This window comes from Tachysurus fulvidraco, chromosome 4, assembly GCF_022655615.1.
Source record: "Tachysurus fulvidraco isolate hzauxx_2018 chromosome 4, HZAU_PFXX_2.0, whole genome shotgun sequence".
NCBI classification, from domain to species: Eukaryota; Metazoa; Chordata; class Actinopteri; order Siluriformes; family Bagridae; genus Tachysurus; species Tachysurus fulvidraco.
The window spans coordinates 16,996,955-17,022,199 of record NC_062521.1 but is presented as its reverse complement, the minus strand read 5'-3'; the positions used below and the strand labels follow the sequence as shown (position 1 = coordinate 17,022,199).

General features: G+C 39.1%; 2 protein-coding genes across 10 annotated transcripts in view; one reads left to right on the top strand and one right to left on the bottom strand.

The window, feature by feature from the left end:
• Nucleotides 1-426: 426 nt before the first annotated feature.
• On the top strand, nt 427-14,518 carry b3gat2 (beta-1,3-glucuronyltransferase 2 (glucuronosyltransferase S)). Its single transcript, XM_027136277.2, has 4 exons — nt 427-966; nt 5,361-5,505; nt 9,629-9,777; nt 13,412-14,518. Exons 1-4 carry the CDS (start codon nt 427-429, stop codon nt 13,496-13,498), a joined length of 921 nt encoding a protein of 306 aa, XP_026992078.1. The 3' UTR covers nt 13,499-14,518.
• Nucleotides 14,304-25,245, bottom strand: part of smap1 (small ArfGAP 1) — a 108,316-nt gene continuing 97,374 nt past the window's right edge. For all 9 annotated transcript variants that reach the window (XM_027136266.2, XM_027136267.2, XM_027136270.2 and 6 more), the window contains 3 exons: nt 17,802-18,024; nt 16,445-16,776; nt 14,304-15,472 (listed from right to left, as the gene is read on the bottom strand). In XM_027136266.2, coding sequence (XP_026992067.1) covers nt 15,344-15,472; nt 16,445-16,776; nt 17,802-18,024 — 684 coding nt within the window. In that variant the 3' untranslated portion in view covers nt 14,304-15,343. The remainder of the gene's footprint in view (nt 15,473-16,444; nt 16,777-17,801; nt 18,025-25,245) is intronic.

Below are 25,245 nucleotides of genomic sequence, written 5' to 3'. Positions count from 1 at the left end.
GTTGTTTGTTATTCGTGCCGTCGATTTCAATGCTGGAGGAATCATCATTAGACCAATTAGATGAATCGTCATCTAATGATCAGCGGAGGAATATGTCGTTTTTGTCTCGCTTTTAGTCTTGTAAGAGGAGACTGGAAACTGACAGGATGCTCTAAAAGCGCTGCTGTAAGAACTGCGAAATACTGAACGCTGGTGGAAGCTGGTGAAGTGGAGAAGAGAAATAAGCACAAAAAAGTAGATTCAGTCTTCTGTTTTAAAGATTCTGTTTTAAAGATGTATTCTAACAGATACTAAGATACTAGATTATGTTAGATTTATATTACATTAAGTACTTATTAACACCCCTTCCTTTATGTACTTGTGTTAAAATAACCTAACTGAGATGGATTGGTGATCCTGCGTCTCGGGCAGCTTCATAACTTAGCCATGATGAAGTCCATCTTCTATAGTCGCTTTTTCATTCTGCTTCCGTGGGTCCTGATCGTCATCATCGTGATAGACATCGACACGAAGAGGTCCTCCGTGCGCAACACGGCGCACTCGTACCTGTCCCGGCTGAGCAGCGCGCCGCGGCGGGACACAGTTGTCCATGCGCTCAATCGCACCGCGCCGCCATCGCCACTCATCTACGCCATCACACCGACGTATAGCCGCGCCGTGCAGAAAGCCGAGCTCACGCGCTTGGCCAACACGTTCCGCCAGGTCCCGCACTTCCACTGGATTGTGGTTGAGGATTCGACAAGTCGCACTGAGCTCGTGTCGCGCTTCTTAGCGCGCGCCCGCGTCCCGTACACGCACCTGCACGTACTCACTCCGCGCCGCTTTAAACGGTCCGGGATGCCGCGCGCCACAGAGCAGAGGAACGCTGCGCTCTCGTGGCTCCGTGCGCACCGCACAGCCACAGACTCCGGAGTGGTTTTCTTCGCCGACGATGATAACACTTACAGCCTGGAGCTTTTTGAAGAGGTAGACATGCATTACGTCCCCAAACATAAATTAATTCAACGCTCAGTTTAATATATAAAAAAAATCACTCTTAAGAGTGGCGTCATTGTCTAATGAGTACAAACATCATCTAAATTATGTTGGGTGGTAAAACTGGCATTATTACTGGCATATCGAACTATTCTGTTTCAGAAACGTTGGAACAGCTTTATATTATCCAATGCCATCTAACTGTGATTAAAGCTTTTCTACATTCTGCACAATTTTCCAAGGTACAATTGCATGATTTGCAGACTTAGAATATTCAGTAGCCGATTGTTTGTCAGTCTTGGCATGTAACATTGTACCTAAATATCTTCTGGTGAAATGTAATGAAGATGCTTGGTACAGTATGAACCATTAAAAATGAACATCATCGTGTCATAATAATCCTTTCCTTTGTCCATCTATAGTTCACTCAGCTCTCAACTGGAGTTTAATCTTGACTGTTTTCAAGACAATTAGCTACAAACTGCCAATCAATTATAATTAAACGATCAATCCATTAAACAAGCCTGCTGTATAAAGATGTAAGATTATTTGATTTTGCTGGAAAGCTCAATAGGGACAATTTCATCTGGCTATACAAAGTAGATTAGACAGTGAAAGCTTTGGAATGGCTTTAGTTTTCTTTCTTTGGAAGAAAATAGTCTATGCACTAATGTGTAGCAAGATGAAGTACTATAAAACAGCAAGAAGGTTTGCAGGATAATGAAAATTATCAGCCAGACAGGAGAAACGTAATCATTATTAACAGTTCCAAAATTCAGGGGAGATCATAGTTGTGAGAGGAACATCAGGGACTATAGTCTAGATACTATGCATCTGTGTATGGGTTGTATATCTGTATGATTTGCCATGCAGAATAGTTAAACTGAATTCATGAAAATTGTTAGATCATGATATAGTTCATACTGAAAATGAATGAATGAATGAATGAATGAAGGAAGGAAGGAAGGAAGGAAGGAAGGAATGAGGAAATGAATGATTCAAAGGAATGTAAAATACATTCTCTTCATGGAACTGATCTTGGCTTGCCGTCCTTTCAAATTAACCAAAGGTGCTAGAGCTCCCCTGTGGTCCTCCTAGTTTAACCCCAATATAAATCCTCTTTGCCTCAATAGTAGATTTTCAATCAAAATGAATGAAAGCCATAGTTGAGAAACGTATTTAAAAGAGCTTGTCTCACAAAGCATTGTTAAAAAGACCATTTTATTAGATGACTGTTATCTTTCAAAATTAATCAGGCTATGGTTTGATGGACTAGAGAGAATTCAACTTGTTAAATGCATATTTCATACCTCGAAGAGAAATTGGCCAATTGTATGATCCTGGAAATCACATCAGCTTAATTACACTGCCACTTCAGAAGTGTGAATGAGCAGCAGAAGTGTCAGTAAGCTGTAGGATTCAGAAACTAAAAGTTAGAAATGTAAAGATATATCAGGGATCTCAGAATCCCTGCAGTTCACTTTTAATGCTTTAAGTAATTTGCTGAAGTAGATTATTGCTGCAAAAACACTGTGACTCTTCTTGTCTGTGAACAAGATTGTATAAATCACATATACAATTTGTGATAGCAAGAGGCTACATCAAAGGACTCTACGATAAATAAAGTTAGTGTGGCCAGAGCCCTTAATCTCAGAGTCAAGTTGATACCAAGCTGAACAATTAAGCAATTAAAGCTTAAGTTCAGGTTAAGTACATGCAGTAATATTGAAGAACACAAACCCTGTCCTGAATGACAAGTAACCTTTTTTGAGGAATTTTTTTATAACTCTTCTATTTCAAAATAAAATAAAATAGGTAACAAAAGTTAATATGCCCATAATACTAGAAATAATGCTCAATTATTCACAATTCACATAATAGAAGAGAAATATAAGAAACGTTTTGGATTTTCTGTTAGCTGTGTTAATGTAAAGCAGTGTGACCACTGATAGGCAGCTTCGGTTCCAGGATAACGGAAGCCGCTGCACATTCCCTCAGTTCAGATTGTTCTGTCATGTTGTGTGAAATGTCACGGTTCATCGACAGCCTGTGGCTGAAGGCTAGAGAACTTGCTGCTTAAAATTCCAGTCAATTAACAGACATTCAAGGTTTGTGTTAATACAAAGTTAGAGAAATGTGCAACATTGTCAAAAGCAAATTGGAAAGTGAAAACACCTTTTAATTCGTTTAATAAATAAGGAAAGTGTAGTGAAGAATTGGCATTTTTAAAAAGAAATATGTTTGATACATTTAACACCGAAATAACTCCTTACTTTACTGTCTGTCCTGAATTTCTGCAGAGCACAGAAGTGGAAAGATTCTGTTGTCTGTAGAATGCATAAACAGCTGAACAGGAATTTCTCATATATTGCTTCATCTTTTCAACATCTCTTGCTCATACTCATTCTTCCTCATGCCTTTCACTTTGATCACAGTCCTGTTTATTTCCGTCTTCCCACCCCGCCATTCTATAACCCCACCCCACTCTAGGCTGTAGACCTTTATCTCATAACTCAAATCTGTCATAGCTCTTACGTTTTAATATCTCAATATCAACTGCACATTCCTCTTTTCCTGCTTTAGACTTTATTCTTCCCATTCTGCCTTCTCTTCACATATTATAGTGCTATATACACATTGCCTTCCAGATCAGTTTTCTTGCCACAGGCCTCGTAAGAGTGAAAGACTCTCTTTACGCCATTAGCAGTGGCTTTGTCCTCAGGGTCCCACTTTTTCTCCGCCGCCTCGTCTCTTTCAATTCATTTTCTCAACACAGCTGGACTTGAAGTTGAGCACATGGAATAGACCATAAAGGGCAAAACATAACACTATTGTGCTTATGAATGCAGCACTGCTCAACATGAGTGCATAACACACCTCAGGCTTGATTTGGAGCACAGCAGTCTAAGTGCCTTATTATCACTGCTCAAATCAGTCACATTCATAACAAGAGGCAGCTCCTTCATTATGATTACCTCAGATAGCATTGGCACACTATATTATATATTCGGGTCTTTTCTGTCCTACAGTGATGAGCATAATTTCAATTTTCAACTTGACATTTAGTGAAATGATGGTGCTGTAGGTCATATTGGTGCATTGCAGCTCAAAAGTCTCAGGTTCTGTCTGCATGGAGTTTCATGTTCTTCTTCTGGTTTCTCTGTTCATCCGACTGGGAGAACTGGACACTCTAAATTAGCCTTTTAATGGACTGGCATCCCATGGTGTACTCCTCTTGGGACTGATCATGAGTCTAACCAGAATAAAGCAATTGCTGAAAATAAATACATTGTACATTACATTGCATTCTGTATGCTCATAGAAAGCTGATGATTTGTTATTCTTGTTTAAAATGTTTCCTCAAGATATTAGAGATTTCTTTAGCAGACTTGAATATCTGTTGCTCTTGCACTGTCAGGGTTATGCGTTCTAAAATCTGAAGTAGGAAGCCACTGCTTCCTTAACCAGACTGCCCTACTCTCTGACAGTGATGAATCCAGCTGCATTTGATGATGCATGTCGGAGCTGCTGTAGTTGATGAGTCATAGGGATGATTGTGCAGCTGCAGGCGTTGATGTCCTCACTACGCTGGAGAGTTCTCCGGCTCTCTAGCTTTGATTTAGACCCCATTTATAGAGCCCCATTACAGAGGAGAAGCCTTTGAAAAGTCCCTTGGAGCAGATGGGAAGGGGTGGTGAAGGGACGGCATTAGAGCCTAGCTGCACAGACACAGCAACACTCTGAGCATGAGCTTCAAAGATTCCTCCAGCCCATAGGCATCATTGTCTGACACTTCACAATGCCATGTACTATGCTTACGCGAGTAGCACAGCCATTAAATATTTAATGCCTTCTCTGACTTTTTAAGTGAAAAAAAAAGCTTATTCATACACTCCTTGAATTCTATCCCAACTTTATAGAGTCTTTCCTCATCTAGCGAAAAGAGAAAAAGATCATTTAGCTTTAGGTTGTTTTAATTTACACCAGCAAAAAGCTACCATCAAAAATATTATCTGCAATATAAACAGTGTGCTGCGTCAGGTGTGAATGATCTTATTGCTTTTCCAGCCTCACAGTGGCTGCAGATGGATGAGGTTATTCAAAGTGAAAATGAGCCTATGTGCTGTAATACAATCCCACAGAAATCCTCTCTCATCTACTGAAATTCAATAAAAAAATAGATGGCCTCACTACAAGCACCAGTAGACCAACACAAACAGTATCCAAACATTTTCTATCTAGAAATGAATTTTGCAGTCCCTACAGGAAAGAGAGTTGAAGTATGTGCTTGCTGAAGCTTTTTATTAAACATAAATTGTGTCATAGTCATAGCACACACATTGTCTCTAAAGTGTATTTTATGCTTTTTTTTCTTCTCCTCTCAGATGCGTTCAACTAAAGGAGTATCTGTATGGCCAGTGGGACTTGTAGGGGGTCGCAGGTATGAGCGCCCCATTGTAGAAAAGGGCAAAGTGGTGGGCTGGTACACAGGCTGGAAAGCTGACCGACCTTTTGCTATCGACATGGCAGGTGAGACTTGTCAAGGATTAAAAAAAAAACCCTTTGCCAACATTTAACACATTTAGTAATTTAATGTCTTTTATCCATCACTATATTGAATCCAAACATAAATGAACACACATTTGGCTAGCATCGCAGTAAGACATAGCACACCAGTCCTTATAAGAAGTGTCTCCCGTCTTTTTCAAATTGCAAGAAGTAAGAAGGTACAAGTCATTTGCACAGTGAAATGTGCGATCGACAGCTGGACTGGTTGTACCTGCAGTATCTCATATGATGGGAATGTAACTCTGCAGAAGATCCCAAAACAAACTGCACGCAAGACGTCTGCAGGGATATAAGGTTAATAAAACTTGTCAGCAAAGCATTACTAAGAGATCCTGGGCTGAAATTCTCAAAGAACATATAGTAGCTGGTAAAATCAGTCACAACCTGACTAATATCTTGCTGTTATTTAATTTGGCACTGCTTGAAAGTAAAGTAAAAATGTTTATACACCTTTTTTTCTCCTGATAAACCAGTGTTGTATAGCATGTATTTGCATACTGACTTGCTCATATATTACACAACTTGCTTATCGTGTGTTCAACACTAAGCTTGTAATTCTATAAAAAATGTGAAACAGTGCCACTGCTATTTATTACCCCTTCACTAGTTTGCTTTTTGATATTAACATCCCCATAGGATTAAATAATCATTTTTATATTGAATTTTTTTATGATTAATATAAGGAGACTGTTCATGCAAAAGACTGTGGCAGTGTTTTGAGTTCTTCAGGCTGTATGGTTGTTTAGCAGTAGTGCTTGTACACAAAGATCACGACATAAGTAGGTTAGCAACTTCTTCACAGTGCTGTTTTTTTTTTTTGCATGCAGGCAACAACTAAATCTATACTCAGAACCCTGCCATATTTCATGGTCCTCAGTGCAGTTTGTTGGTCATGGTGCAGAACAATTCAACTAACTATTTATCATACCTCAAAGGATAGATTACTCTCCAAATGCATTTGGAAATAATGGCTCTGAGCCGCAGATCAATCATAGCCGACAGGATGCTGACTCCCTGAGAACTAAGGGGTGCTCTTAATTAATGTCCATAATGACTTCCAGAAACAAATTAACCCATGACAACAGCAAAAACACTTCCGTTGCAGGGCATTAAAGTGGGAAGATCCCTGTTTCTCTGCATTCTGCTGATTTACTGCACTTGTGTTGGAATAGCAGCAGTGAATTCTAAGGCAGTGTATTAACATCAGTGTGGCAGGAAGGTGCTGACACGTCTGAAACATGCAGAGTGCCAGAGTTCACATACTGTACTGCAAACTGAGGAGGATAAAGAGAATGGCAGAGCTCCAGACATACAGCGAGAGTGAGAGTGAGAGCGAGAGCAGCAATGCAGAGCAAAGCAGAATGCAACGGAGAACTCTTCAGGCTCCTGCAGTGCCTCTGGATGTTGTGCTGTTAATTAATGCCTGATAACAGGAGAACGTATCATCCTTGCCTTTCTTCTTGCCCCCAGTCTGCTTCACATCTGTAATTTGAATATTTTCCTCTACCCCTCCCATCTGCTTGCTCCTTTTCTTATCTCTGGATCAGCCACCTGTAACTTCATCATCAGTTTAAAATTCTGTAGAAAATTCTCAAAAACCATTTAAGCTTCATGAGCCAGAGCTATTACACTAGCCTCAGAACAAAAGCAGAGAAACAATGAGGTGAATTTAGTATTCCTGCTGTCTGGGTCCTGCAAGAACAAACACAATAGCAGGATAAGGACGTCCCTCCTCACCTCTCACTGCGTTCAAGTGCAGCTCTCACCTGAAGAGGGGCTCAAGTGTTTGTCCTAGCAAAAAAAAAAAAAAAACCCTTTCTAATATAAGTCTGGTATTTGCCATGTAGCTTTACTTATATAAGAAAAAAAAGTCTGCATTGCAGCTACACAAGGTTTTGCCCATGTGACTCACCCCAACCTGTCTGTGTCTAAGGCAATGAGTGGGCTGCATTAGCACAATGTGATTTTTTTTTTTGATTGCTCATAGCTGCAGCCAAGCAAAGGGTGCACACAGTGCCTGTGCCTAGAACACTAAATCTGGAGAGGCCGTGAACACTGCCGAGTGTATGGAAGGCAAAACAGAGCAAAGCTTTCATAAAATATAATAAATCCTTTCCCTCTAAGTTTGATCAAAGTGTCTGTGATATAACGGTGCACTTGTACAAGAGTCATATCAAAACGTTAAGTAGTTAAAAAAAAGGCTAAGAGCATTAGATGAAAATTGACTGACCGTCATCTATTAATAAACCGTAGCATGGCTCATGAGAGAATGTACCTTGAAGCGCTACTTATAGAGCAGGGACACAGTTGTGTAGCTCGGTTGAATCTCAGCTTTTTTCTGCTGCAGTGAAGTGACTGTCGCTGTGGGGGTGGCAGAAACCCAGGTGGCTTTAGCTAAAGCACAGGCGTCCTAGAAAAATCAGCCTGTACCTGGGATAAAAAAACACAACTGAAGGCTATATTTCCCGCTGGATTTTTATTTCCCTGTTTTAGAATGAGACTGTTTCTATGCAACCGACAACACAATCCTTACATAGGACTGAAGTCTTTGTAAGCTACTTACATGGATAATTATAGAGTATTAAAATTACTCCAAAGAAATGTGAAGAAGGTAAATGAACACATGATAGAGCAAGGCAACAAAGACACTGAGTGGATGTGGATGAGCTTGTGTTCAGAAACTGGCTAAAATGAAAAGGCAGGAACGTCACTGAAGAAATAAATGCAGTAAATATGCACTATAACTACCTCTAAAAATAAACAGACACAGAGGCCTAGATGTTTAGTTAGGTAGGTGTCATAAAGGATGTACAATAATGCAGGAATAAGAAAGGCAACCTTGAGTAAATAAAAAATAAAACAACTTGCTGTACACTTTAAATGACTACTCATAGCTTTTAAAGATCAAGTTAAATAATCAAATCTGGTTGGCAGGCAGAAAGTGAAAGACCGATAAACAAGGCAAAGAGTCACTACCTTGTGAAAGGAAATGTAAAGGCAACCATGTTAGATTCATGAGGCCTGCAGAGGACAGGAGTTACCAGCACACTGATAATAGGCAGCGATGGGCAAGGGCTAAGTGTAAAATTAAACTGTTTAATATCTCAAATAATGCACAAGAGAGCTTCCTGAGCTTCCTGCAGGACAAGGTTGTAAGGGCAAGACTGGTTGCTGCAATGCTCAGGGTCAGTCTTGCCCTTTTGACTATTTTAATTTAGTAACATGAGCTCTAAGCACTGCCCTAGAGCTCACCTTTACTTTTCCCGATGCACCCTTCCACCATACATCAGCTCCTGTTCCCATTTAGATTTTGTGTGGCAGACTTTAAAGTGGTAAATAAGATATGAACACTTTTCTAGGTTGCAGGTAGTCTAAAAAGTGCTTTCTGTGAAGTCTTAAGGGTGGCTTCTAAATGGAGGGAAAAATCAATTGTGTGTGTGTGGGGTGGCAGAGCTGATGGTAGGAATGAGACGTGTTTTTTTTAAATTCTAATGCATAAGTGCATAATAAGTTCCCATTATAATTAGCACCAAAGGACATAATGCAAGTTTTAAACATCAGCAGGAGAGGAAAGAGACATACAATTAAATGTAAAATGATGGCAAAATGGAATCTTAATGTTAAACACAGACAGCAAGACAGGATGTCACTTTCAATAAACAGAGTGTCCTTCTAGGTTTCTAATGGTAGCCAAGAAATGCTTACTTTCACAGAAAGAGACAATTTCACTATTATTACAAAGGGCATTACTGACATTACTCACAACTGTTTATAAGTAAGAGAACAAATATTTCCTAACATTTAAAAGATCGGACATAGTGAGCTTTTTTCAATGAAGTGATAATTTTGTACTCGAAAAAGCTCATTGTATCACAATGTATGAATGTCTTTTTTGAAATTCTGTAAATGTTTATGTAAATATGTTTATGTCTATGTGAATAGCTGATCGGTTTCCAAGCTGCAAGATGTGTACAAAAGTGTCTGAGACTACCATGACTTTCACTTAAAGAATAAAATTAGTGAAAATAGTCTCCAGCAGTAAACTCAATCTTCTCATACATCTCTACACTTGTCACTGGCTTAGGCTTTGCCGTGAACCTCCAGGTGATCCTAGCTAACCCACGAGCTCTGTTTAAGAGGAGAGGAGCCAAGCCAGGCATGCAGGAGTCTGACTTCCTTAAACAAATAACCAGGCTGGAGGATCTGGAGCCAAAAGCTCGCAACTGCACACAGGTCAGTACCATACTCTACAGCAAAGAACATAAAATACATGACCATCATTAACTCTATGTGGGTCTTCCTCAAACTTTTGCCACAAAGCTGGAAGCACAAAATGATCTAGAATGACTTTGCAAGCTGTAGCAGTTCCCTGTATTGGAACAAAGGAGGCCTGATCCAGTATCATTATGCCACTGGAAGAAGTTGTGGTCTTCTTCTAGGAAGAAGGGAGACAAACTTCATGCTTATATCTTTTACATTTATAGCATTTGGCAGACACCCGTATCCAGAGTGACTTACATTTTTATACAACTGAGCAATTGAGGGTTAAGGGCCTTGCTCAGGGGCCCAGCAGTGGCAGCTTGGCGGACGTAGGAATCGAACTCACAACCTTCTGTTTGGTAGCCCAACACCTTAACCACTAGGCTACCAAATCCCCAGCATATCTTCAGCACTTTTTTACAAAGGGACAATAAAGAGTTTTCTGACCAGCTGTCTCACAGTGTGGTTTTGGAACTGCACAGTTTCTAACCTCAATGTTGTGAGATCAGCTAAACAGATCATCAGGGAATCTCTAACCACTGTCGATGTCTCTCATAACAACTGCTGCTGGTGCTGCCAGTCTCACCCATCCTGTGAACATCTGGCAGAAGGTACAGGAGCATCTGTGCCACCACCAGCAGACTCTGCAACAGTTTCTTCCCTGAGGCAGTCAGATAAATCAACAGCCTGCTGTCTCCCAACACAAATGGGCTAGTCAGACACCTAACCCAGTATGACTCAATACCACAGTACTTTACAAAGCTGCATCAGTCACTTCATCACTTCACTCTTTGCCATGCAGTCCTCTGACACTGTTGTGTATTTGTACTTTATGTAGTTGAGCATACTGTTATGTGTTGCACTGTGTTCCTGGAGAAATGCCATTTCATTCCAATGTATACATTCTATATAGATGAATGACAAATAAACCCACTTGACTTGGCTTGGCTTAAAGACATGGCTTGACAAATTTGGTTTGGCCTGAACAGTGTCCTGACTGAGTGCATCAACTGGACACTTTGGGGTGGATGCAGACTGCATGCTGGAACTGCATGAGTGGAAAATGTTATAAATGCATATTAATGCCCATGAGATTGCAAGAGGATGTTCAGCAAGCAGATATAGGTGTGATAGTGAAGCATCAACATACTTTTGGTTATACAGTGTAAATATTGATATGAATCAGAGCCTGATTGGCAGATCACTTTTTTGTACCCATAATCCAGCCTAGACTAATCCTTTTTTAAATATTAGTGAAGCCTTCAGACTTTTTTTTAGTTTAGAACTTCACAAGTATTTTTTTTGTATATAATTACAATAAATGGCTAACTATTTTTCACACTAAAAAGTGGGTATTTCAGGTTGGAGTATTAAAGGGTCATCACATATGTCTGGGCTGGTAATACGCTTACGTTGGGTGTAGGCCTCTCACTTCACCTTGTCACAGAGTAGCTTCTCTTCCTATCCCCTGCATGTCACAGCTAGTGCCATAATCATTATCACCTAATTATCCTAATGGCAGCAGTGCTGGGGTTATTAATAGTGACTATTAGCAGAGCTGACATTACCACTAATCACCAGCGCCAGCCAGTGGAGGACGCACCTCATACAGCAGCGTCTTACACTGCTATCATTATCAGTCATAACATAAAGTTTCCATATTCAACTTAGCAGAGATCTAAAAGCACAATTATCCTGTTGAGCTTTATAAAGTGAATACTAGACTCAGCAGAACACCTCAAAGAATGCTGCAATTGACGGATTAGATTCAAGAAACATAATGGATTTAAATGACTGGATTGTAACACACTTATTTTAATAGATGACATTCAATTAAACACTTAAGAAAAAAAATTAATTCAAGACGACTTTGTCTTGACATTCAGGGTTCAGCTCACTCACTGTCAGAGCCGTCTACGAGTCTGTGCATCCAAGAAAAGCTTTACACACATCTTAAGAAAAGGTCAAACTTCTATAAGTGTTTTAAAATCATCTCCGGGGATGACAGAGAACAAGCTGTACCACAGACAGGTTGGCAGCTCCTAGCATGCATCTCAACAGGAAGGGTCGTGATGCTGGACTGATTGGCCTGGTTCAGAGACTCAACTGAGCAATCAGGAGATGGTAGATGGGGGTGGGAGAGCAGAAGAAGCAGAAGAGGAAAGGCAGAGGCTGAGATTGACAGTGAAATAGAATGGGTGAATGAAGGACAGTGTGACAGATGTGGAAAGATGGAGGTTGAAGGAGGGCAGAGAGCTAGAGAGTGAACAAGGTTGTGCTCTGAGAGAAGCCCTTTTCAGTCCTGATTCAGAGACACTCCTGCTCATTAATGTCTATATGCATCTCACTCTCGATGTCTAGAACCTGCCAACGTAGCACACAACACAATCAATCAGATGCTTCCTCCTCTCTGCATTTATGCATTCAGCCTTAAAAATATTTCAGTCTAAAGCCTCATCAAACTCAATAACTGCAGCTCCCAATATATATATATATATATATATATATATATATATATTTATATATATATATATTTATATATATATATATATATATATGTGTGTGTGTGTGTGTGTGTGTGTGTGTGTGTGTAAACTGTCATAGAAGTAAGCTACAAAGTACCTATAATTAACTGTTTAAAATGTAGGTTATAGTTTTGCCAAGATATCAACTTCCAGCTTAGTTGGTTAGTTTGAATAAAGGGCTGCTTGAGATAAAAGATTGAATATCCCAACTATTTTCAACTAGATAAATTAACTAATAAATTAACTAGATAAAATAATTCTTAAGAGTTACTAAGAGTTAGTTATCGCCTTTTGATTTTCCGTCACCATTTTAAGGGCTAGCTGTTGCACCACAGCTGATGCACAGGATTATAGCATATGCAGGACAACAACCAACAGAGGTATGCCACCTTGAGTGAGATGAAGGGATGTCAGATGCATTCTATGGAAATAATCAATTCAAACATGACTTGATGCCTTCCCCTTACCAAGCTCAGTCTGGGCAGGCAGTAATTTAAACGTTTCAGACACACCACTAGTGCATGCGCAGATAAAGTGAGGCTTTACACCTAAAAAAGCTTTATGATGCAAACTTAAAAATGTTTGCATAATAAACATTCACACACACAGCCATTAGTAAGCTCATTTCTCATACAAACAGCATCAGATAAAATAACAGAATTGTAGGTTAACTGAAATTTTCAGCATGTCTCCCATGGATATGAGCTCCTCATCAACCTCAAGGTTGATGTCACATCACTGGCTGCTGAATTAGTCTTGTTAGATATGCAAAACAAGCCAATTAAAAGTACCCTGTGCTTTGGAAGTGACTTGTCGCACCTGGGCGAGGCTGCATTAACAGTACACACACAGCTGCTTGACTCTCACTTATAATTAAGATTAGCTGCTACAATAGGCCAAGGAGCCTACATGCTCAACAGCTTCGACTTTAAGCATGAACAGCCTGAAACAGCACCATTGAAGGGTTACTGCTGTAGATGCTCTCTGACCTCATTTTTCCCCTTATATCTCATTTTATTTTCCTCCAAAAATCCATACACTTGTTGATGCTTCCAGTCTGAGCAGATGATTTTCTATTTCAGGTCCTGGTTTGGCACACCCGCACAGAGAAGGTCAACCTGGGCAACGAACCCAAGCGGCATCAGGACTCTGTTCTGATTGAGGTCTAGTGGACAGGACTGGTGTGGGAGGCAGTGTCATAATATATTGCACCAAATAGCCACGATCCCTGTACTTTGCTAACCTGCTGATTCATGCTGGAAGCTGTGTGAACTCTGATGTCTGTGTCACCTAACTCAACACTCTGGACCATCCAATTTTGTGACCTTATTTCTGGCTGTATAAATTGGCTGGGTCTCACTTTGTTAATAAGAATACCCCATCACGCTGAGGAAGCATACTGGGTTACTATTAAAGAACATTTAAACCTGTATGATTCAGCTGTCTTCACTGGCTGCTAATAGAAACTTTTACCTTAAGTCTGAAAAGAAAAATCTGGAGTGTCAACATCTGATGAAATCATCATGATAATTCACTGTCTTTTAGAACCTGGAGCACTTAAAATAAACTTGTGACCAGTTGAAGAACACTAAGTCTATGAAGCAGGAAGCATTTGAAGAAGATGCCAGTTTTTGGAGAAAGAACATGTCTTAAATGTACATTCAGTGAACACTACAACAGTAACTGTAACTACACAAGTTTGTTGTATTTAAGCAGTTATTGGATAAAGCTTTCTGTAAAAAGACTTTATTGCCATAAATGTGTTGCTATGAGCTTAAGAAAGTGGACATGAAAGATCCAGGGCAATGCCAACAGCCTGAACCCAGAACTACAGAAGCAAGCCTTCAGATTACAACTGTCTTTATTCCAATTGACCCTCTTTTAAAAGCAAAGCAAAGAAGAAAAAAACATAATAAAACAAAATGAGAACTTTACAATAAATGAGGCATTAAGAAAAAAAGGATCACACAATAGTTCATGGCTACTCACTGTTTAATGCACGGAAATAACATTTTTTCCCCTCTGTACTAGGCACCAGAAAAATGTAAACACATTATAGAAATAAACCTGGATGACGAGGTGTGGATGCTCACATTATTGCACAGCAGAGGGACCCTGTCTGAGTGGACTTTCACTCTGCCACAGTCATGGGACTAGCATGTTCATATGTGTACATTTGTTCGATTAAAGAAAAAAATCTACTAAAATTTCCTATTTGCACACACATCCTTTCTGTAGCCACCTCCCTCTTTGTTCCCTGTAGCTCAATTAAATATTCCATCCCCTTTCTCCCATTGGCCGTTACACTGCTGCTGAGTCGTCCAGGTTTATTTGCCTGTTGCTAACTGTGCTTCTCTGTAATGCACACATTAAAACATCACAGTCAAAGATGGATGAGGGTGGTGAAGCTGATGGGCTTGTACAGGGAGGGTGAGGTGATGGGGGATTGACTGTTTTTCTATCTTATGCTTACATACAGTACAATGGATCATACGATAGCTGCTACAGGGCTTTAGGATATGGGGCATATACAGTGGTCAAGGTAAAGGGGGGAGGGGGGTTCCACAAACATGATAGCCATATCTCTGCCATTTAAATACTATTACTCACTATTGATTTGGTAATGATATATTAGACGCTTGTATATTGGTCCAGCAGCTTTCTTCGCTGATATGTAATTTTTTTTTCCAACCCAAAAAATATGAGAAGAAGAAGAATGAGAATGAGGAGGAGAGGAAGAAGAAGAAGAAGGAGGAGAAGAAGAAAAAAATGCAAATAAGACTGACAAAGCTGCCAGTCTCTTCAACTCTTCACACTCTCGATCACTCCGTTGACTCACAGGAGCAAGGTTGAACTGACAACCTTCAGTAAAAGAGTTATGGTTGGAAAAAAGAGGGAGGGGGGAAAAAGAGCAGTACATGAATAAAACTCTAGGTGTGCTCTGGCGGTTGGTCAAGGGAGGAGAGATGGAGGGATGCTGCACCCTTTATTGTCCTCCACTCTCCCTTCTTCACTCACTTCCAGAGCTGGGTACTGAGGGTCTGACCAGAAGGAGGCCCCACCCAGCCCCCCATAGTGGTTCCGGGCTGCCCGAAGGCCATGGGAGCACCGTTGAGGTTCAGCCCAGACATCTGCTGGTTCATCTAGTCAAAAAAGAGAAAGAGATATGAGCTTAAAATTACAGAAAGAGAGAAATCAGGTATTATAAATGTGAGCAGCCAATATCCTGCACTTCTAATCCACTCTTTTCAGTCTAGTAAACTATCTGTGATTTTATTTTCCAGTAATACTTCACTCTAATGCATTTCTTTTCAGATCTATTCCTATTCTTACTATTTTTTTTTACTACATTAGACTGTGCTTTGCTACATTAGAAAATGGTTTCTACATTTGGGGACCTACAACCTACACTACAGCCCTACAACTAAAAAGAAAATCCCTGTTAATCCTTTACAATGAATCAAAGAGTATATGCAATATATAGCAAGATGTAAAATATGAAGGGATACAAAAGCAAAGTGAATCTACTGTAATTAAGCAAGCATTGAGAACAAGGTGAGACCTGTTAATTTCTGCTGAAATGCAAGAGAGTTCAGTTTGTTAGGTTCAAAGCATGTAATATGGTTGAAATGATATGAACTATTAGCCAATTATAGAGCAGGATATGGCATTTGGGATTTATCTCACTAAATTATCATGAGTATCTGTTGTACTACATGTTTCCAAGACACCGTTAAATGTTATGACAGCCGCATAAGATGTTGGCTCTGTTGTAAATGATCAAAAATACCACTGGTTAATTTGTAGTATCAAATCCTGTAAATGTCTGGGATGAAGCCACCTTCAAATTTTTTAAAAGGTTTCATTTATTCTTAGCTTTTTTTTGGCATTAGACAATCCAACCACTATGGGCACTAGTTGGGCATCATATGGATTTGCTGATGTGGCCATCATTTGAGTGAAAGCTCAGCCCTCTGAGATAAGCTAAGCCTACTATGGGCTGACAAAAGTGCTGTGTTATGTGTTTGGCACACTGAATCTCCAGCAAATGCATCCACATGATGTCATCAGCAGATTCAGCCTCTTTGTGTCAATATTATAGCAGCCTTTTTTACCTGTCCCATGCTCCACTGGGGCTGCTGGCCAGGCTGCATGGTGTACATGTTCTGTGGGGGAACAACACCTGCAGGCATTGCTCCAGGCTGTGCTCCCATCATGCCAGGTGCCACTCCCATTACTCCTGCTGGGGCATTTCCCATAAAGCCATTGGGCATAGTCATGCCAACCATCATCCCAGTGTTCTGGCCCATCATAGCTCCACCCTGGCCCATAACTGCACCCATCATGGTGGTGGGTGGCATGGGGCCTCCCATAGCTGGGAAGGCCTGGAAGTTAGCTTGTGGCTGTGCAGGAAACGGCATCTGAGACGTACCAATGAACATAGCAGCTAGAGGGAAAGAGAAAACAAAAAGGGAAAACCTGGGTAAACACCCTTACCATGGCATACACACAAAAAAACAACAAAGATCAGCACATGAACACCAAAAAAAAAAATAAACGGCAGGATACACAAACTCCCACAGACACACTCAAAATAAAGCGTGCACTAATATGCCAGTGCCAGACCATTTCACCTCAAGTGATCTTTAAAATAAGAGAGGGAGAAGGAGGTGTTCTGGCTGAAAGGGCTTATTAAGAGGTGACTTGACAGTAGAAAAATGGCAGAGCCTTCATTTGGAGGCAGAACTTTTAGGGAAATGTGCTGTTTAAAAGAGTGTTACATGGAGCCTTAGCTAAGTAAGAGCTTTATCATGCTGAATCATACAACCATTCAATGGGTAAATTATTGATATTTACAATTTATGAGCTAAAGGTAAGTTTATGTTTTATTTTTAATAGGTTGGAAACAGGCTGCTGCTGTAGCATATGTAATATGTATGTATAATGTGTATATTATGTATTTATTATATATATATATATATATATATATATATATATATATATATATATATATATATATATATATATATATATAAAATTTAAACCGACAAAATAATCCCTGTTTCAACACATTAGAATGAATTGGAAAGCCAACACAGCCTGCAAACAGTTACAAACTAAATATTATTCTGAATAAAACCTAGTATTCTAGGTTTTCAGTAGTTTGTCTTGGGTGGTCCTGACAAACCACACACAAAACCACCAAACCAAACAGATGTTACTCAATCTGACTCAATGTTCCATTCATATACACACAGACAGTCAGGCAGGCAGACAGGAATCGGAAGACATGCACACAGAGACACTCACAGACAAACAGGCAGAGACAGATAAACTGAATTTACATCCATCAAAACCCTCTTTAATGGTCCCCCTTCTTATTTTTCTCTTGTCTTAAAACACACTAGTGCTTCATTATATACAAGGGTCTCTTAAGTCCATATTTGCTATATGGTATGGTGTGGTATATACCTTGTGCAGGTTGTTGTGGGACAGTGCTGGACCCATACAAGGAGAGAATAGTGTCCTTAGAGAGAGGTTTCTTGGTGGAGTCCTCTGCTTTGTTGCTGCTGTTCTCACTGAACAGGTCCAGATCAGACTGGGCTGGAGCAGCTCCTGCTGTGCCAGCAGTGCCTGAGGTAGCTCCCACACCAGGGCCTGCAGCTATGCTCCCAGCTGCTTTAGTGGAATTGACCTGCACAGATCATGAAAAGCTTGGTGATACCATGTAGTATACCGCATAAGGCGCAACAACTTCAAGAAGCACTTTTTATTGCAATTCGAGTTTTACACCCTCACTATAACTCATTAATTTAAGCTTAATACCATGTTGCCACATATAAGAAAATAATAAAAAAGTAGCTAGGTTGTACCTTGTCAAACAACTGACTAACGCATATCCGACACTAGCTCAGAGTTAATTAGTCATTATTCAAATGGGGATACTGGTGTGTTGATTGGGAAAATTAAAAATGTATGCAGAATTCAAACATCTCACATCTCACATAATGCAGGCACAAACATGAGACTAATACAGAGTTCATTAGTATAATAATCAGTATCAGATCTGGTATGAGTTTTGGTCCCCATTTCAAATCTGTCTAGTTCAACTGTCCAGTTTTCGTAAAACAGAGCCTACAGTAGCCTCAAATCCCTGATCTTGGCTGACAAGTATGGAAACCGGTTCTGTTTTCTGCTGTTGTAGCCCATCCACCAACTCATTTTACCATGTTTTGCATTCAGAGCTGCTTTTCTGCCCACCACAGATGTAAACAGTGCTGATTTAAGTTATTTTAGACGTCATGTCAGTTCAAACCAGTGTGGTTATTCTCACAAGGGATGCTGCTGCTGACTGCATGATTTGTTGTTTCTTTATTTTTCATGCCATTCTGTGGAAACTCTAGAGACTGTTGTGTATGAAGATCCCAGGAGATGAGCAGTTTCTGAAATACTGAAAGCAGTCTGGCACCAACAACCACAAGGTCAAAGTCAGAGATCACATTATCCCTTTGTTTCAATATTTGACAACTAAATGAAGATCTTGACCTGTTTCTGCTTGATTTTTTCGCATAATTACTTGAAGAATCAGTAGTTTTGAGAGTATGTGCACTAATAAAGTGGACAGTTAGTGTATACACTATTCTGGCAGGAGCTATTGTCAGTGATAATGTGTTAAAATAATTTAATGGCTGTATTGTTCAACAGTGTTGTAATGTAACGGAGTACAAATACTTCGTTACTGTACTTAAGTAGAAATCTCATGTATCTGTACTTTACTTCGCTATTTAAATTTATGTCAACTTTCACTTTTACTCCACTACATTTCCTAGATAAAAAGTTTACTTTTACTCCGTTATATTTCCACTAAGCATCTTCGTTACTCGTTACTACAAAATAAAATCAGAAGAAATGTGTGCGACTGCAATAAGTGAGGTTTGGCGAATCACTGCTCCTAGGTTGCATTACGTACGTACGATCTACGGAGGAGCACAGACACGCGCAGTCAGAGCTGGAGGCTTTTATCTATAACGTTAATCGGCTGAAAGCTGCAAAGACGGCAACCAATAGCAGTGAAATGTCACTATTCTTATTACCAGATTTGTAGCACAAACAAAATATTAATGCAAACAATCCATTCAATACTAAATAAAAATAACATTTATTGATTTGGTCTTTGTCTTGTGAATATTTTTCATTAATGACTGCATTCATTGGACACACTGTTCGTAGAGAATACACACATACAATGAACTGATTTGATTCAAGACTGGCATCATTACATCCTGCATAAAATGTTGGTGGTCCACTTTTGCCATTTAATAATAACTTTTATTATTCACATTATTTTTCGCTTACTATGTAGTCATATAATATATAATATAAAACCCTTCTTGTTTTTAATTCTCACTGAGGGCTAAAACCCCCTAAAGATGAAATCCTAGAACCGCCCCTGTTCTTATGCCTACCGAAAATCACTGAAATTTTACTTTTTACTTTTACTTCAAATACTTAAGTACAGTAAATATCAGATACTTTAAGACTTTTACTTGAGTAGTATTCTAAAAGGTGACTTTCACTTCAAACAAAGCCTTTTTCTAGTATGATACTTGTACTTTTACTCAAGTATTGCTTTCTAATACTTTATACAACACTGTTGTTCAATGACTATGCAAATGTGCTAACGATGCAGTTTCCCCACATAAACATGTCTGATATAATTTTTTTATATAGTTTCCATTAGAATTTATATCACTGGACTACTTTCTTTGCAGTTTGATCGGCTGCTTTTCTAATTCAGCACCTTGGTTTTATAAAAAGAATAATAGAGAGTCACAACCCTCTAAAGAGTTTTTTTACATACAGTAAGCCAACACTAAAGAAAAACATCATGGAGTTGATATAACTTAATTAACATGTAACAAAAAGGATGATGGAAAAGACTTACAACTTGAAATGCAATACCCAAACACTTGCTTGGCACCTGAGGCGAAAGACCTGGACGTGCTTATTTATATTTGATGATACCTCTCGTGCACAGTGCTCATGTGTTCAAATGTGAATCTCTATAGGGGGAGCGATTTTAGTGTGATCAAGTGTGTACAGCTATTACACCTGAATTCATTTAGAAATGTGTGACTGCAGCTGCGACCAACAGGATATGAAGCCTCCAAAGCCACATAGCGAGTGTGCAAAGTCCCTGAAGTTAAATGTGTGTTTAGTCCTGCTGAGACATACATTTTTGCTGATGGGATAGTGCTCTTGCAAGCTATTTCTTTAAAATTCCTTCTGAACAGCCATTTCTGTTAAATAATATCAGCATATATATGATAAGTGCTGGCTGTAAGTCATCATCAATCCCCCACTACAGATAAAAAAACCTCAGAGACAGCTTGAAGAATCTGAACGCAGCATCTACCACAATACAACAGCTGTTACTTATATTTATAATGACATTTATTCCATTATGCCTATACACGCTATTTATATCCCCACTCCATTTTTTTTCTAAACCTCATTTTAATGTGATTCAGGCTGATTGTCACATAAGCAAATTAATAACCAGTCAGGAACTTCACAATCATTCTAAGATGGAAAAATCCTATCTACATTCAGTATACACTAAAACACTGCCTTCTTCTATCTCTGCCTCCTAGCAAGAAGAGCCAGTGATGTCTTTAATTAGAATCTAAAAAGGCTGATGAGTCTTAACAGAAATGTATAGCGTCCTTTTCCTGTGTTCGCACAGCCTATGGTTTCTAATCCATCTCTGTTCAGTCATTTATTTTGTAAAGACAGGTGTAAAGCAAGGCCTGTCAAGAGCTGTGGCACAGTTTTAAGGCTACACTATGTAGCTAATTACTATACTTTCCACCCTCTATCGCATTCCCACAAGCTCATCACTCAAAGGCATGAAACCAAGAGTGATGAGGAAAGAGGGACGCTACGTAACATCATTTGGATGCAAATGAACTGAGCAAAAACAAAGAAGAATTACTCAGCTCCACTGCTAGAGGCCCAGTAAAAGACGACTGATGAACAGAAGTAGCATGAAAAATGGAGAAAAATAACAGTAAGAGTGAAAGGGCACAGACTCAGACACTCTGTCACACCTCAGCTCTCCCGCTGCCTAGGTGTCAGAGCTCCAAAGCTGCGGGGCTGAACGCGCACTGTGGTGTTCAGGAGGCTGGAGAAGCAGTAATGTCTCGGTAGACAGAGTGTGAAGGACTGGGGTGAAAGTACAGCCAGAATATTAGCACTTTTCTAGTAAACAGTGCAGCACAGATTGGTAACGAATCCAAAGCCGGGACGGTACATGATGCTTCTCATGAAAGCCCTCTGGGGATAGGGGGGGGTGACTAGTGATATGCACAAGTAGGCAAATGACACTTCCTTTGAAATCACAGGAATTTCTAGCAAGCATTGTTTGTTCCCCACATCTGACAATATTCTGTACTATTCTTCACATGCCTGGGCTATGGGGTAGGGTGAATAGATGGAAGCCACAAAATGCCAATTTTGTCAAATGCATTCACCCAAAGCAGACGGCAGAAATGTCTTATGGTCTGATGAGTCCGAGTTTGAACTTGGTCATCATTTTAAATGGCATATTTGGTGCAAAATCAACCAACCAACCAACCAACCAACCAACCAACCAACCAACCAACCAACCAACCAACCAATATAAATCAATCAATTGCCCTAGCAATTTAATCTAAGATGTTCTGTAAGAGTGCCAAAACATTGGGAAGTTAAGATGTGCTGACCCGATAGACCTTTACCCCAAAAGATTAATACTATAATTAAGTGTAATGAATTCAACAGTGCTTCAGTATATGTATTATTTTAGGGGTCTGCACACTTTTGCAGGCTATGACTTATGTTTTCTTATACAATTTCGTGTTTACTGTTTATTTTTTATATGTTGCAATATAATATTAAAGGTGGAAAAAGAGTAATTTTGGTTTCATGCTTGTACATAAAATGTATAAATAAAAAATAAAACCACGGTGTGCATGATTTTATGTCTGCTTTAGTTGTGACCACATCACAATAATAAAATTCTGCCTTAATGCAACAAGCCTTACATCAATAAAACTGTTGCGGCCCTTATTCTGTGTATAGAATAACAATCTTTGGCTATTATGATGCTTAGAAACCAAAGCTTAATGTGAATAGACTATATATTTCATGGGGTAAGAACTGTTTATTGCTTTTCATCTTAAACTAAGGCGACCTTACTCCTTATTAAATCACTGTAACACATGCTCTATTGAGGCTTTAAGATTTTTACAAACACAAACAAAAACGATCTCCACATCTCCATTCCAGAGTGAGCTGAACAGCCAAATGTACCAATAACTTGTGTAAAAAAACAGAGGCTTAAAAAAGGGATTATTTCATTGGGCATTAAAATACAACAAATGCATGAAAATAGTGTGCACGTACTGAGCGTACCCTACACTCAGGAGGGTATGACCTCTATTATCTAGCAACCTACTGTAGTTGTAGGTAGTAAATTAGGTGAAGATGCTCGATGTTTCTTTGATCTCCAGTAAAAAAAAAAGCCAAAATGAAGCCAAGTAGAAACAACAAAACATTATTGTGGGTTAATAAAAATGTGTAGCAGGAAACTGCTTTCTAAAATTGGGATGATGAAAATAAGATTAAAAATTACAGAGATTTGACGGACAGTACAAGACTAAAAAAAGAGAACTTATCAGGAACGTTCTGCTTTAAATATTTTATATATATATATATATATATATATATATATATATATATATATATATATATATATATATTTATACGTATATGTATATATTTATACGTATATGTGTGTGTATATGTATGTATATATATATATATATATATATATATATATATATATATATATATATATATATATATATATATACACGTATATATATACACATATACGTATATATATATATATATATATACGTATATATATATATATATATATATATATATATATATATATATATATATATACACATACATATACACACACATATACGTATATATATATACATATACGTATATATATATATATATATATACACATATACGTATAAATATATACATATACGTATAAATATATATATATATATATATATACACACACACACAGAACAGGTACAGCAGTTGACAGCTGACACTACAAGAGGTGGTCACTCTTAATTTATTAACTTGGGAGTATAAGACACAGTACTGTGTTGAGGGGATGCATAGTTTCACCTCTGACTGTTGTTTCTAAGAATACAAGCAGTGTATGAGAAGCCAAATGTGGATTAAAGCTGTGTCAGAAGGATCATGTAAACACAAACGCAACAAATATGTATGCACACCTTGGTGTTGTGACACGCAAGCCTTAAGACCATAAAGCATGCTGTTTTCTATAGGAGTGAAGCAGGAAAAAAGATTACACAAGCCCTCCTCCACTACTCGTCACATGACATGTGAATCACTCAAAGGCGTCCACAGGGGAAGAGGGCAAAAGCTATTAGGATTAATAATGGATGAAGCTAAGACCACTGCTCAATAATTTGTATTCGTCTGTTCTCTGCTGTGTTTCTGTGTATTTTGGTGTATATGAGGAGGCCAGTACTGCATACGTGTACACATTACTAAAAGTTTACTTGATTATAGACTCAGTCTCAGAGGGCTATAAATATTTGTGTGCACTTATACAAGTAATGCACACACCACACACCAATGAATATTCACACAGAGCCACTGCACAGCGCTTTGTAGTATATCTCTGACATTCAGGAAAGGCCATAAATATTCCAGTTCTATCCACCCCCAGCAAAGCCAAGTTACATTAGCGTATACACACACGCACGCGCGCGCGCGCGCGCCACACACACACACACACACACACACACACACACACACACACACACACACACACACACACACACACACACACACACACACACACACACACATACACACATACACACACACACACACTCTGGCTTCCTGTGAAACAGAGCAGGCTTTGTGTGATTAGTAGCCGTACACAGATAATTAGCACTCTGCTGGTGTACAGGACTGGGTTGGGCTAATCCAGTTCCCCTCAGCAACCTCCATCTGCCTGGGAAAGCACAGAAAGACTTGCTTGCAAGGATGAAAGAAAAAGAAAAGACAAAAGAGTTCTCAAATAGCAAATGTGTGTGTTTGTAGTTAGTAAAGACGGTGGTTCACACCAGCAGGCGCACGGACCGAGTGTCTGAAGAGAAATCTGCAAATTTTGGACATCTGACGGTACGAGACTGAGGAAGACAACAAGAAGGAGAACAATAAAAGACAAGCATGCAAAAGTAGAGATGTAATTCTTACATCTGGTTGTGGACGGGAGTGGGTGCTTTTTACAAATACTCAAAAGAATATTATTTTACTAGAGGTTACAGCATGGATATAAAAAGTTCTGAGAAATGCTTGAGAATGGAGAACCATATCTGACCCTGAAGCCCTCTCTCCACAGAACTGCACTTCCATTAAAGCTAACCTAGTACTCCACAACTTCTCCTTGAACTGCTGTAGCCTGCTCTCTAAATAAGTGCTTTTCAAACCTATTTTCCATCCACTAACATATTACATAGTACCTCAAGCAAGACCTGACACATTTCACTGTGCTGAGAAAAAAAATGGAAAACATGTTTACTGAAATATTCTGTATATAATGGAAGTGTGAGGACAGTCGCATTTTTTTCTTTAATCGTTATTTTATGTGTATGCACAATTACAATTGACTATATGTACAATTCTAGAAAGATAGTGGCTTATAATCACACTCTCTGATGTTACCCACATGAGGATGAGTTCCCTTCTGAGTCTGATTCCTCTCAAGGTTTCTTCCTCCATCATCTCAGGGAGTTTTTCCTTTCCA